The sequence below is a fragment of the Orbicella faveolata genome, unplaced genomic scaffold (assembly GCF_042242905.1).
Source record: "Orbicella faveolata isolate gen_17 unplaced genomic scaffold, um_ofav_v1 contig_13, whole genome shotgun sequence".
Taxonomy (NCBI): domain Eukaryota; kingdom Metazoa; phylum Cnidaria; class Anthozoa; order Scleractinia; family Merulinidae; genus Orbicella; species Orbicella faveolata.
The window spans coordinates 4,389,126-4,403,277 of record NW_028301540.1 but is presented as its reverse complement, the minus strand read 5'-3'; the positions used below and the strand labels follow the sequence as shown (position 1 = coordinate 4,403,277).

The following is a 14,152-nucleotide window of genomic DNA, read 5'->3' as shown; positions in this document are numbered from 1 at the left end:
GTCGCTTTTCCGCGGCCATCTTTCACGCTCATTAGCGTTATTGCGGAACATTCCTTGCTCGTTTCTTCGTATATTTTAACAACATGTTATGTTACTTGTCCTCGATATCATATTGCATGTATTGATGTCATGACAGCTCGCGCACAAAGTGAGAAGATATGAGACGACTATGAAGGCTTGAAAAATGCTATGGCCTGACTGATTGGGGTAGCATATGTGATAATACCGATTCCATTTTCCCCCAAGCGCAATTTTATTTTATGCTTTGTTTATCCCAGTACCAATCCGACTGCTCTAATAAGAACGTAGTGTGGTCATCTGGGGGCACAGCTGGTAGAATTTCACCTTTACAACCGTAACACTTCCTCACATTTCCCCAAATTGTTCCCTTTTCTTTCTCTTTTTCCGCCATTTTGAATTCTCAGGCGGTTTACCGCTGTACACTCGTTCCCAATCTCCCGTTCTCCGTTTCCCGTTCCCGTTCCCAGTTTTAGTAACATACAATACCGGAGTACAGCAAACCCCAATGTCTCCCTCCATCTTGAATGTCAGTGTTGCAATTGTCCTACATTGCCATGTTGTAAAGGCTGATATTTTGAAAGCCTCAAATTCTAATTTAACATACATAAACACGCAAAAAAACAAAAACAAAACAAAACAAAAAGAATTAAATCCACCCATCTGTATTTCACGCTTAGTCAATAACCCATATCTTCAGGCTTAGCTCACGCTATGATGCTCTTCAGCTTATGCTTATTTATTTGTCCACTAATATGTTATACTGGTAACAGAACAAAGTGTCCAAGGTTTAAAACAATTACAGCATTTATGATGAAAGTCCTGGCAAGCTTGTTGAAGGAGAATCTTTGCTTACGTCATGGCATTTTTCCTCATTAGCATACGACTTTCCACAGAGAAGGGATCAGACACGAATTGTTTACTTGTGAAACGTAGCAATCGGTGAAATTTTGGCTCTTTGGGTATGATATTCGAGGAGAAGTTGGCTTTCAAAAACTGTAACTTTCCTGGGGGGCAAAAGGGTTAATGAACTCATACATTCTTTGTAAAATTTTGAGTCGCACAAAAAGTATCCAATACATCGCGAGAATACAGATAATTGAAACACTAGGTGGCGCAAGATTTGATAATCCTACAGTTTTTACGTTCCTACGTTCCTAGCAGAAGCTCTAAATTGTCGGATGATTACTGAGTTTGGTCAGATCACCAGGCAACTTTTTTGGTAAGAAACGTCAGCACTGAATTTTACTAGTCAGCATTTCGCATCGACGTCGACGTCGCCGATGTAAGTTTCTTTACATACCCGTCACCTAACTAAGCTTGTTCTTAGGCTGAGTGCTACACAAGTTCAGAAGAACACCAAGAGGGAAAAACGTCGTTACAAAACGCCTGCTAAAGAATGCGTTTATCACCAGGGAAGGTAAGATTGTTCTTTTTTTTGTTATTTAGTTCAGTTTCAGTCACAGATCAAAGTAGTTAGGCTTCGAACTCGGGGTTTCATTTGTTGAGCGGTGGACTGTTAAGAAGAAAAACAGGATTGTAATCTTAAGGTCATCTTGAATGCTCTAATTTATGGAAATTTATATGACTTATATGATAAGTCAAATTGCCCCTCCGAAGGGCACCAACATGGCGTCTCCCGTACAAAACTCTATAAATTTGGGTGAGACACTTTTCCGAATAACGCGGGAATGAATAACCGTACAAACCTAAATATGGCTGGTTTGCAGTGTCACGCCATCAAAAATAAAAATCGTAACCATTCAATAAATTAAGTCAAGAAGCTGGGACAAATTTCAATGTGATCTATGCGACACAGATTATGTCGGGTACACAACCTGACACTCGCACCAACGCACTGGCGAGCATAAACATTCTGCAATTGGAAGACACTTGGAAGACCATGGCCTATCGAAGTCTGATTTGAAGGACAAACAATTCTCGATATTGAGGAAATGTAGAACGAAGTTTGACTGCTTAATATTCGAGATGTTGTTTATTAAGGAGCTAAAACCTGGGCTAAATACCCAAAAGGACTCCGTTCGTGCTAAACTGTTTACGTGACACTGCGTGCAAATATTTCTCGCATTTAATAGTGTTTTATTTAAGTCTCTAAGGATTTGTTTTGTACATTTATATTCAAATAACGTTTTCTTATTCATTTTGACTTGAAAATGACGTTGAGTAAACGTCGAAACCTCGTCGCTTTTTAGAGTTTTTAACAGTTTTTAGAGTTTTTAACCGTGATGGTTTTAACTTTTGTCTTGTCGCAGTGTTTTATAGTTAAACAACTGTTTAGTTAGCAAAGGCTTGAGCAATAACTCATCTTTTTGACCATTCGAGAGCCTTATCGGGCCGCCATTTTAATGTCACACAACGCATAAACTTGGAAATTCAAACGTGCCCTATTTCAAAATGAGGAACCCTGTCGAGCTTAAACGCTGCAAACATCAAGTTATTAAAGGGTATTACATCTGATGAAACTAAAACTTCAGAAGGATTGGTAATTTCTTAATTTGGATAATGATGACGTCACATGAAAAGCAGCAATTGGCGAGGTTGTTCATATATCAATCATCTATCATATCCCAACTTCTTGCTCAATTTATTGAATGATTACGATTTTTATTTTTGATCGCATAACAGTGCAAACCAGCCATTGGAGGACAGGCACGTCATTCTTACAAACATTTTTGAAAATTTAGATAATATTTTACCTGACTGGGCGAAGGAAAATGCAGACAAAAGTCTTGTCAAGGCTGTGAACAGATACGAGAGCAGGAGGAAGAAAGAGAAACACGTTTCTTTGTAGAAAATGACTCAGAAAAATGCTCGAGTCGTCTCAGTCGAAAGACGACTAATCAAAACCGAAAATATGTCTCGAAATTATTTCAAGGTAACAAACTTTGCTTTAGTTCAAATTCAACAAACCCAATGAGCAAAATGTTTATGAGATCGATTTATTTAAAAAATTCAATTTCAAGTCTCAAAATAATTGTTTACATAGATCGGTGTACTACTTCTTAAAATGAACACGTAACCTTGTTTTCCGACCTGAATGTTCCAGTTCGTTTCAGGGCACAGCAGCGGGTTAAGTATAGCTCACAACAGCTCACGGCCGTTTGTATCACAGCTAGAAAGTGTCAGTGACACACTCGCCTAACGGCTTCCGGTGTGCCACTTTTGTGTTCTTACGACATGTTGACGTCATCTTTGATCTATAAAGCCTGGTTCACACTAACGAAGCATAACACAAGTGAAATAAGCACAAGCATAAGCACAAGAAAAAGAAACATGTTCCTTTTTTCTTGTGCTTGCGCTTATGCTTATTTCACTTGTGTTATGCTTATCTCACAAGTGTGAACCGTGCTTTAGGGAGCTTAAGGCCTAGTTCACACTAGCGACATAACGACATAAGAAAGACGTTATGTCGTTATGACGTTGTGTTTCTGTTAAAACAAGTGTGAAAATCATTGACATAACAACATACCAAAAAACCAATCAGAGCAGCGCAAGAATTGTCGAACCCAGCACTATTTTCAAAATGGCGGCGACTGAGCAAGAATCCGGACTGTTCATTGAGCACGAAATATAGACGGCTCGGATAGATGAAGAAGCGCTTGCCGAAGCGTTTCGATGCTATCCAATATTGTATGACAAGAGTATGAAGGAATTTTAAGACCAAAATAGGTGTCTCCTGCTCCATTTTCACTTAGTGTTATGTCGTTATTTCGATGTTCACATTGCTATCATAAAGCGATTGTGTCGTTACGTCGTTATGTCGCTAGTGTGAATTAGGCTTAAGCAACGACGACGGCGACGCCGTGAACGACGCCTAGTCAAAACTGGATTTGCATTTTACCAGCTGGTCAGTACGCCAATGGCTCTAAAAGCGTGCTCAGGCTAAATATTCAATGATAGCTTTCAGTTCTAAATGAAAATACGAAAAATTAGCCGTTGTCGTTCGCGTTCCTCAGGCTACGCAGAACTTGGTCATTTCACGTTGTTGTTTTGCAGAGGACGGCAAGGAAGTGCCCAAAGATTTATAACGCACGTGCATAGCTATTGTTTTGCTCATTAGATCTTTTGTTTGGTTGCGTTCTCGTTGGGGCGGTGGTCGTCGTGGTTTGCTTAAGCTCTTCAGAACTGAACAGACGCGCGACAACATGGACTGCTATTTGTTAAATAACTCTGTCCAAGAAGTGTTTTTACCACCAAAAGTAAGAGTTACTTTTTTTTCTGTTCAGTTTAAATCTAATTCAATGAAAGTACGGTTACTTAAAATGAAAAACGAGGGCTTCTAGAAGGTTTGAGTAGATAGCGAAATCTGAGAGCAGTTGAAATTTCATTCGAATGATTATGTTGGTGTGCGCGAGTTCCTGCTTTGACTGTGCATGATATATAGGTAGTTATCATTTCTAAGGGTAGATAGCGGAGGATATTTACCGAGCTGCAAACTGAGCAGCAACGGAAATATCCTTCACATCAAACCGGTGAAAGAAGGCATCAAAGCTTTTGACTGAGAGATCGGAGAAATGCAAAACATAAAATACAAATCTCTTGGCCGTCGGAAAGTGTCTTTGTTGCAGGCGAACCACGAAACTCGGAGTTGACTAAGCAGCTACCGGCTCTTCTACCCCTCCTGCTTCTTCTCAGTCCTCCTGCTTCTTCAGTTCGGCCTTAAAATTAAATAATTGGCCCGTGACATTAATGACCTCTTTAAAGGACCCTAGTCAGGCTCCGATGCCATCGAAATTATTGATATTGCACGGTGAAGCGAAATCTTATTGCTTTACTGTAAGTTGTATTCCCGAAAGTGTATATGTTTAATTATCTTTAGTAGCTTCACAATGATATATTTCCTCCGTTTCGACATGCTCCGAATAAAATATAATAGCCAAACTCTCACACGTAATCAAAAACAAAGGTGCCTTCAAATAAATGCTCATTTGTTTAAAATCTCTCTTTCTACATTCTTTTCAGTGCTGGTCTTTCCAAAGACGGTCTTTAATAATCACGGCTGCAAGTTTGATTCTTTTGATTGGATTGAAGGTGATGCTAAGCAGGAAACTTGAGGGTAAGAGGGAAAAACTATCTCAAGTAAACAAAGCATTCTTTAAGACTTACAAATGGTACGGCCAAAAAATTGGTTTGGATAGAAGCGCTGGAAATTCTTTAATCAGTGAAATTTCGGCGCGGATTTCTTTGCTATAAATTAAGCCCATTCATCAACTTTCACAGACCTGAGCGCAGGACAATTGTTAGCTATAAGTTTGAAAAACTCATTTCTCAGTTGTCAGTTAAACCTGATGCAGACCCTCTCAAAATGGCGCGACGGAGAAATTGAACTCGAGACTATTGGAAACAAATCTTGTAGTGAGGCCGCTGGTATCCTAACGGCGTGGTACCACACTACCTCCAATAAAACAACGCAAATGTAAAGGCAAGACAGCTCAAACAACGTAACCATACTTTTTATTTTTTATCTTATTCTTGAGGGAGGTTAGACAGTCATTCGTCATCAAACAAGACTACTACACAGAACAGTTCTGTAAATTTCATGGTCGGAGCTCGACTTCACCTCATTGTCCAGTTTCCAGTGTTGAATATCACAAACGAACCAGAAAACAGCCGGGTTGTGTTGAGACAAAAGGAGTACATCTATTGCCTCAGAAGAAACCTGAATAGTCCACACGTAAGTTTACTTCGGTCTATCAACAATTAAAATTGTAACTCACAAAACTAGATAGTTATAAATTTCTTTCCAAACTTGGATAACGCAATCTATGCAGACTTCTCAGTCATTGCCAATAGTTTCTCGGAGCAGCTTGAGGACTGTATTTTATCTGATTTTATATTGCCAGTTTTTATGTGATGTGGATATAATCCAACATAAACAGTTACCTATATTTCCGAGGTTTTAGTTCCATCAGGGGCAAGACCCTCTTAGAACTTGACGTTTTAACAAAGCTGTAGCTTGACATTGTAGCCTCGTCACGCTCTCCACGCGTTCCTTCCTCACGTAGCTCGCGGGGTGAACTCGCTTCATCCTCAATTCGAAAAGAGGAAAGATCAGGCACTGTGAGAGTAAAGTGTCTTGCTCAAGAACCCAACACAATGTCCCCGGCCAGGGCTCGAACCCGGACCGCTCGATCTGGAGTCGAGCGCACTAACCATGAGGCCACTGCGGGGAATCTGATAAAACGCGGGCCGTGTTAAAATCAGAAATCACCGCAGACATCCCCATTTTTAGTGCAGAGTGCACTATTGCGATGGTTTAGGGGGCTGCGGTTCGCTAATGCAGTAAGGACTAACACAATTAAGTGTAACCTTCAATGTTTGCTTAATTAATTAATTTCAATTAATCAATTATCCTTGCGGGTAGGGGGGGGGGGGCTGGGTGGGGTAGGTACACGAGTGCATTACGCAAAACATCTCTTACTTACATTGCTAATTTGGAAACATAACAAAACTATATATACGTCTTCGCAAATCTGTTGCTACCGTGGTGCTATTATCTTAAGAACAAAAGCAATTTGCTCGAAACACATGCGCAGATTAGTTAGCGTCAGTGTCGACTATTTGTTAGGTTAAAGATACATTTTATACGGAATCACACACAAACGTAGTGTGCTTTTCCTTGTGGTAGAACATAACATGTGAGACGATAAACTTCGCTCTCGAGTTCAGAGCTGCGCATCCTTTTTTTTGCGTGATATTACACTCTCGTTTTGACCGGGGATAGCAGCTATATTTCAGGTAACGTCAGTTGTCCCTTTTTAGTGCAAAGAACGCTACTGTGACTGCGTATCTTCTGGCGTCACCCCTAGCTCGATTCAAGAAATTTCGTCTGCTTTTTTATATCAACTGGCCGGGTTCAAATAAAGAATGGGAGCATATTGCTTCTCCTTAGCAACTTGTTTATTTTCTCTTCTATGAAGGGAGCAAAAAGCTCATATTCAGCCGAAACTTTCCCGCGTTAGTTACATGTAAAACTAGTAAATTTGTGACAGAAGTGTTACACCATGTAAATATGTCACACCTTCGCACCAGCACCTATTGCTCAGCACGCACATGCACGTAATTAGCATACAGCACAACCACCGCACATTTGTATAAATTAGGCAGTTATTTGAATTAAGGTGGCTGAACATAGTTTTTGATACCAGTGTTTCATTCACCATTTTCTCTAAAACCCTTAATCCCTCGGTCGCCAAAAATGGCAGCAAGCAAGTTAACAACACAAACTTTGGTTTTTTGATGATTAAGTTGTGCCGTTGCCATGGCAACATGAATAAATATAAACATGCCTTTAAAATCGGTTTTGTTTATTTGTAGAAAATCTGGTCATTAGCTTTGCTTTATAATTTGCATGCAACAAGCTTGTAACGATTCTCGCAAGTTAACGCCATTTCGCTAATAATTTTACAGAGAGATCTTTAATTATCCGTTGATGAAGGTTCACTGGAATATCTAGAATTTCCTTTGTTAAAGTTCAATTATTTTCAATAACTAGTTACTTATTTCCTAAAGTATTTTCGTGCCAAATTTCGTGAAATTCTAATGAGTGGTTCTCGAGAAATAGGCGTATTTCTGAGAATGCAATTTTTCATTCAATCGCAATTTTTTGACTTACTACGCATGCGCTGCGTTTAACTGGGTTCTTTCGGTAACAAAGAAAAAGCTGAGAATTGCTGGGTTCTTTGCATCGTTACCTTTTCTAATGTGATAAAAGACTAAAGCCATCAATACACTGCGTTCAATTATAGAGAAAAATAGCACAGATAGTGCGGGTATTGAGTAAATAAAATGATCGCTCTATTGACGGCATGCTTGTTTTTCGCAATCCTTGTGCGCGCGCTGAATTGCGTCAGCAAAAGCGAGCGCGAAAACTGTGTTCGGCCACCTTAAAACGTTCAGTTTGCCATATCCGAAACCGAGTAAATAACAGCAGAAACTTAGCAATTATTGCCGCAGACTCCGTGGCGGCTAATTAATTTCATCAGTCTTTGACGTAACTCTCTCATCGATGTAGGATATAATTTCGGCCAAGTAATGATCTCTAGTTGTATTAATCAATAGCACCGTCTATTAGTTTGGCGTGAATAAGAAGGCACTATTCCGTGACTCGACATGACTATTTGATGATAAGATAGTTCTTGTTTATCATCGGTGAAATGAAAATTTGCTTTTTGAATCAAACAACATGATTCCTCTTCGATTTTTCATCAGATATTTAGCTTTATTTCCAGCAGCCAGTGAGTAAAAAAATACGCATTTTTGCTATATTTTCGAGGAAACAAGGGTATCATGTTGCATACCTTGGAGAGGAAAACAAAAGTATCAAGCTACAAACGTTGGCGTGAGAAGTAAAATTGTCACAATTGCTACTTCTACATATTATTGAATTTAAAATGAACGAAACTCAACGTCAGTAAAACACCACAATAAAATTCAAACCGTCTTGACAAACGGTAATTGTAAGTTATTTTTGGGCCTTGAAAGAAAATACAAACATGAGACATACGCACTGCTAAGGTTATGTCTTATCACGTTTTTGTCCGCTCATATTCTGCAAAGGAGAAAAGGCCTAGTTGACTACCAAGGAAGAGAACGGCAGGGGTGAGGACCTGTGTGACTACTGTAGCAGAGCCGTAACTAGGCCCTTTGCACGATCTGGTCACATGAAAATAATAATAATAATAATAACGAAATCTTTAGACAGGATTAACCCATCAGTACTATAAAGTACTGTTATCAAAGGGGTCCTGTAAGATTTAAAAATTTATAAATTTAAAAAGGTAAAAAGTTAAAAAGGCAAAACTAGTACATTGAGAAACATATAAAAACTCACGATTAAAAATTACAAATAAAAATGTTCGTTGGTACAAAATCACTCATGCTAGGATGCAAGTTGCACAGTGGGACTTCCAAAACAAAGGCAGGTCAAAGTGGACTGGTACGAGTTGCTTTGTTTTGGAAGTCCCACTGTGCAGCTTGCGTCCCAGCATGTGTGACTTGATACCATGTGACCGGATCGTGCAAAGGGCCTATTGCACTCTGCTCTATCTGAGATTGTCTCACTAGTTTCTTATCGAGACCATCTGCACGTGCCTTGAAAACCGTTAATGTCCTTGATTTTTTTTCCAGGTTGAAAGAATCCATATTTTCCTTGAAAGAGACACGGATCACTACGCCATTGAGGCCCAGAATTTGCCTGAGGACTGGAAATTAAATTTTCATTTTCTTGGTCGGCGCATGCGCTACAAAGATGCCTTCCAGTACGCTTCGAACAACTTGTGACGTAGAAATGTAATGATAATGAACGCAGACTGTTATGTGGATAAAGGGTTTGAACGACTGGACGAAAGCATTTTGAACAGGAAAACAATGTACGCATTGACCAGGCATGAAACTCCCGAAAACGTGCGTCATTGCCACGCTAGAGATTTCTGTGGACCGAAAGCAAAATACATGGGTTCCCACGATGCCTTTCTGTTCAGGCTTCTCGTGCCACTACCCTCTCAACTATTAGACAGCATTGACTACCGGCCGAACATTAACGGTATTGAACAAGTTTTGATGTTTAACTTTCATAAGTATGCACAATTTACTACAAAGAACCCGTGTAAAATCCTTTATATTGTCCACCATCACTGCAGTCAAATGAGAAACTGGAGAGAGCGACATATTCAAGGTAAACGAATTGACCGCTACCTTAACATCACAGGAAAGTTTGGGAGGTCAGGATTTTCTGATTTGTAATGTAATCTTTTATGATGCCTGTGGTACTATTCGAAATGGAAATAAGTGAACTTGATTATTTGGCAAAGGGTACAACACGTGGGGTTACGAAGCGAAGGTTTCTTACACGAACTGGGCTGAAAATACCTCTTGCTAACGGAGTTCGAGGGCCGTGCTGTAAGTTACGGACTGAGTGTTTTCGCTCGCTTCGCGCTTGGGCCATAAATCGAAGGGGAAAAACGAGGATCCGTAACTTACAGTACGGACCGAGAAAACGAGGTTAGTAAGTTATCTGTTATATCTCTCCTGTGTGTCTGAAGTCTATTCACGCGGAACGGCTTCAAATTTCTGACGCACCTCGAAACCAAAACAAGTCAATTTGAAATCGTTGTTAAGTGACTCTTAAGTCGTTAGCAGGTTTTCATACACAATTTCAGAAGTAAAGAAAGATCTAAACTTTTGTTTGCTAAAAAAGTTAAGAACACTTGACGATAAATCACGAAATATTTTGCCAACCAAAACAGCTTTGAATTTTAGCGAACCGTACAGTAGATTACGGCCCGCTAAATTGACCAATCACAGCGCACGTACTAACTGAGAGATATAATAAATACCTCTTGCTAACCGAGTTCGAGGTCCGTACTGTAAATTAAGGACCGAGTTTTTTTCTCCTTCGATTCATGGCCCAAGCGCGAAGCGCGAGGGTCATAAATCGAAGGGGAAAAAACGAGGATCCGTAACTTACGGTACGGACCGAGAAGACGAGGTTAGTAAGATATTTATTATATCTCTACTGTGATCCTGACGGGTTCGGAAACGATTTCTATTCACGCAGACTCGGAAAGGCTGCAATTTTCTGACGAACCTCGAAAGGAAAACGAGTCACTTTGAAATAATTTTAAAGTCGTTAGCACGCTTTATTATTAATTTAGAGTATAAGAAAGTTATAAACTTTCACTTGCGATAAAAGTAAAGAACACTTAGCGATAAATCACGAAACAGTTTGGCAACAAAACCAACTTTAAATTTTAGTGGGCCGTACTCTCCTGTACGGCCCGCTAAATTGACCAATCACCGCGCGCGTACTAACTGAGAGATATAATAATGATATTTATACTCGCTTGTTAAGGAATTGGTATGAATAGTATAAGTATTAGCATTGTAAGAAGCGGAAGTAATTGGACTCTATTGTAAGTAATGTAAGGAGTGCAACTCTTAGTATTGTAAGTGGCGTAAGTAATCATATTGAATAAGAAGTATTGCAAGTAGTGTAAGTAACTTTATAATATAGATAGGACCCTGCGCGCTCTCTGATTGGTCGAAAAGCCATGTTGTTGTTGTTGTTGTTTTTTTTATTGAAAACCCATGTTTTATCAGAGTATAAAACTAGAAAAAGCGAGAAATGTAGAAAACACTCGCCTGCGGCTTGTGTTTTCTACATTTCCCTCGTGTTCTCAAATACCCATCGTGTTTTATCACAGTGTAATACACGGCTTAGGCCTCTTTATTTGTTAATTAAACTGTTTGAAATTCTGATAAATAACATCCAATTGAAAATCATTTTAAGCTTTAGAAATACAGTGACAAGATTGTGCATTTAGTGTCAACCTTGTCATATGAGGAGCTCAGCTGAGATATTCCCTGTGTTTTAAGAATTAAAATAATTATTTGGAAAATGTCTCAATATGGAAATGAATAATTATACAAACCTCCATTTAAGACAAGTTTTGATCACCCGTCCCCTTTCGTCTTGCATCGGGGCATCTTTAATTATTTGCATTACCAAGAAATGTAAACTGTGACATTTCAACTTGAGATGACTGTGATTTTTGTTCTGGTCACGTGACTTCCAAAAAACCCCACCAAAACTGAAAGGGTTTTTCTCACTCTTACCACTCTCGTGTTCTCACATGCATTTCTTTACCCCGTTCTTCTCACTCCAGTTGCTTTAAAGGGTCCCACTAGCCCGGTGAAGTGACAGCCTCAATTTTGGCCGCATCCCCTTAGCTTACAGTTCACAAGTTGGGCTTCGTGCCTCTGGATTGAGCTTTGTGCTCCTAGGAATTCTCTTATTTTCTTGGCTTTTGCAGTGCAGATTTCTGCTCTAAAACATTAAGAACTTCCTGGCCAGTTTCATCCCCTCCTCCAACCGGTTAAACGTATCAACTGTTTTCAAAACATACATGAATTTATTATTGATAATTAATAATAGCTGCAGATAAAAAAAAAAACAGATATACACTTTCCACGTTCTGTAAAGATAATTGGCATGTGGCCATCTGTTGCTCTGATTAGTAGGTTCTTTTTTCATTAGATGCTTGAATTACTGTAGATACTTGCTACCAAGCGATATTCAATAATATTTGTGCTACGGGTAACATTAAGGTTATATGTACCTTCAATGTAGATGAATTACCTTCATTGCTTTTTCACTAAAACTTTGAAATGCAATTGTTAATCTCGTTTACGACATTTCCATTTTGTGTCTCGCTTTATCTGTGAAATGGTGAATAACTATTAATTTTCGTCCTTAATACGAATGGCCTGATTACACCACCTGGTATATACAATACATGTATTTCTGTCATATTGCAAAGCTATATAGAGCGTTATTAAAAACTGGGTCATTGGATAATGCAGTTCGAGAGTTCTCATTGATTTAGTCATCACGGGTTATGAGCCATTATATCATGCTCTACAAATATGGTTAGCGTACGCGTGAGTTTTGGGCGTTTTTGTTTTTATTTTAGTTTATAGTTTTAAATATTTTGGGAACGATTTTAATAAAACAGTTATTCCACTCGCGCTTGTTGGATATGAGGTGATTATTGACTGTTTGCACAAATGTGTGTCAGAAGATGATCTTTAGTTTTTACAACAGCATTTAGCTTCCAACAGAAATATTGCATAACCATAGTATATACTGCAGAGAATATGGAGTTATTGCAAGAACTAGCACATTACAAGTCCCCTAACATTGTGCAGAATCATTCTAAAAAAGACACAATCCCTTTCATCAGTCTATAGTGTTTGTGGTGAAACTCACAATTTTATCAACGCCTGTGTAGCAATAGAAAAACAATTATTATAGGTTGTATTACTTTGTTTGAACAACTGTCTTTTTTTGAATCTTCAGAGTATGGTAAGTAACAACCTGGACTCCTATAGTGGCCTGTGACTGCCATAACAAAAAAACATTGTCTCAACAAGTTTCTTGTAAATTTATGTTTTATTTGCTTTTTCGGTTATATTTTTTATGTTTCTTTTAATGTCTCTTGTTTCTTTTAATGACACAACATGTTGTTTTTTTTATCACAATATTTTCATTCACAATAGCATTTAGCTTCCAACAGAAATATTACATAACTATAGTATATACTGTAGAGAATAAGTTGTTACTTACCATGCTACCTAACATGCTCTGAAAGTTCTGAGGAAATGTAACAGCAAGTTTGATTGCTTAGTCTATGAGATGTTGTACATGAAGGACTTCAAGACTTCTCCTATAACACGCAAACAGACTCCATTCGCGCCAAACTGTTTACGTGACACTTTCGTACATTTTTTCCCCTCACTGTGTTTCTTACCTTGAGAATTATACACACAGGACCTGCAAATATTTTATGTATTGTTTCATATTTTATATATTCGTATTACACCCTATATTTTTTCACTTTTTCACTTATTATTATTATTATTATTATTATTGTTGTTGTTATCATTGTTATTTTTGTTGTTATTATTGTTATTGTTTATTATTATTATTGTTATTGTTATTGCCATTGTTAATGTCATTGTCGTTGTCGTTGTCGATGTCGTCGTTGATGTTATTGTTATTGTTATCATTACGACGATGGCACGATCGAAAACCTCGACGGTTCTGGATACGACCCGAACAAATGTTTCGTGGGACAACATGATGGGCAACAATAGCGTGGTCAGCGAGTGGTAAGAAAACTTCAGACTGTCTCAAACTCTTCCTAGCGGTCTTCTTTCTCGTCATCATTGTTGTCGAGGCAACAAACGGCTTGTTAACCAATCCATCATTAATGTTCCCGGATCGAGTTATGGTCGTATGTAAACGGTTAGGAATCCAAATATGCTTTCATCGCCTACGAATCCGACTACTCTAAAATTGATGAATCCGGAAACATTTACGAATCTGGCAAAATCTCCTCTAGTGTAAACCTAGCCTTACTATGTGGAATAAATTTCATTTATTCCCATTTCGAAAGGTACCAGGCATAATATAAAATATTATTTTCCAACTGTAGCGAATACCGTCCAAGTAACAGTACAAATATACAGCGATATTGTACAGTTATTCGTACAGTTGAAAACCTGTTTGCCGCACAGGTCGGCGCGGGCACGCAAAACTGTCACACTCTAC

The 14,152-nt window shown here is 38.7% G+C and overlaps 1 protein-coding gene and 1 long non-coding RNA gene across 2 annotated transcripts; one reads left to right on the top strand and one right to left on the bottom strand.

Annotated features, from left to right (window-relative positions):
* The first annotated feature begins 836 nt into the window (after positions 1-836).
* Positions 837-11,438, top strand: LOC110060614 (uncharacterized). The gene is made up of 5 exons (XM_089284152.1): positions 837-1,240; positions 1,349-1,438; positions 5,002-5,095; positions 5,517-5,713; positions 9,169-11,438. Exons 2-5 carry the CDS (start codon positions 1,418-1,420, stop codon positions 9,319-9,321), a joined length of 465 nt encoding a protein of 154 aa, XP_089140278.1. The 5' UTR covers positions 837-1,240; positions 1,349-1,417; the 3' UTR covers positions 9,322-11,438.
* LOC149114684 (uncharacterized) lies at positions 2,098-2,288 on the bottom strand. The gene is made up of 2 exons (XR_016205872.1): positions 2,217-2,288; positions 2,098-2,185 (listed from the first exon to the last, which is right to left on the bottom strand). It is a non-coding gene; the product is annotated as an uncharacterized LOC149114684 (long non-coding RNA).
* Positions 11,439-14,152: the final 2,714 nt, after the last annotated feature.

Bases quoted from the DNA above. Each gene is read 5' to 3' on its own strand.
- LOC110060614 (XM_089284152.1), top strand. From the start codon at position 1,418: ATGCGTTTATCACCAGGGAAG. The intron at 1,439-5,001 runs GTAAGATTGTTC...CATTCTTTTCAG, and splicing joins TGCGTTTATCACCAGGGAAG to TGCTGGTCTTTCCAAAGACG. The intron at 5,714-9,168 runs GTAAGTTTACTT...TTTTTTTTCCAG, and splicing joins GAAACCTGAATAGTCCACAC to GTTGAAAGAATCCATATTTT.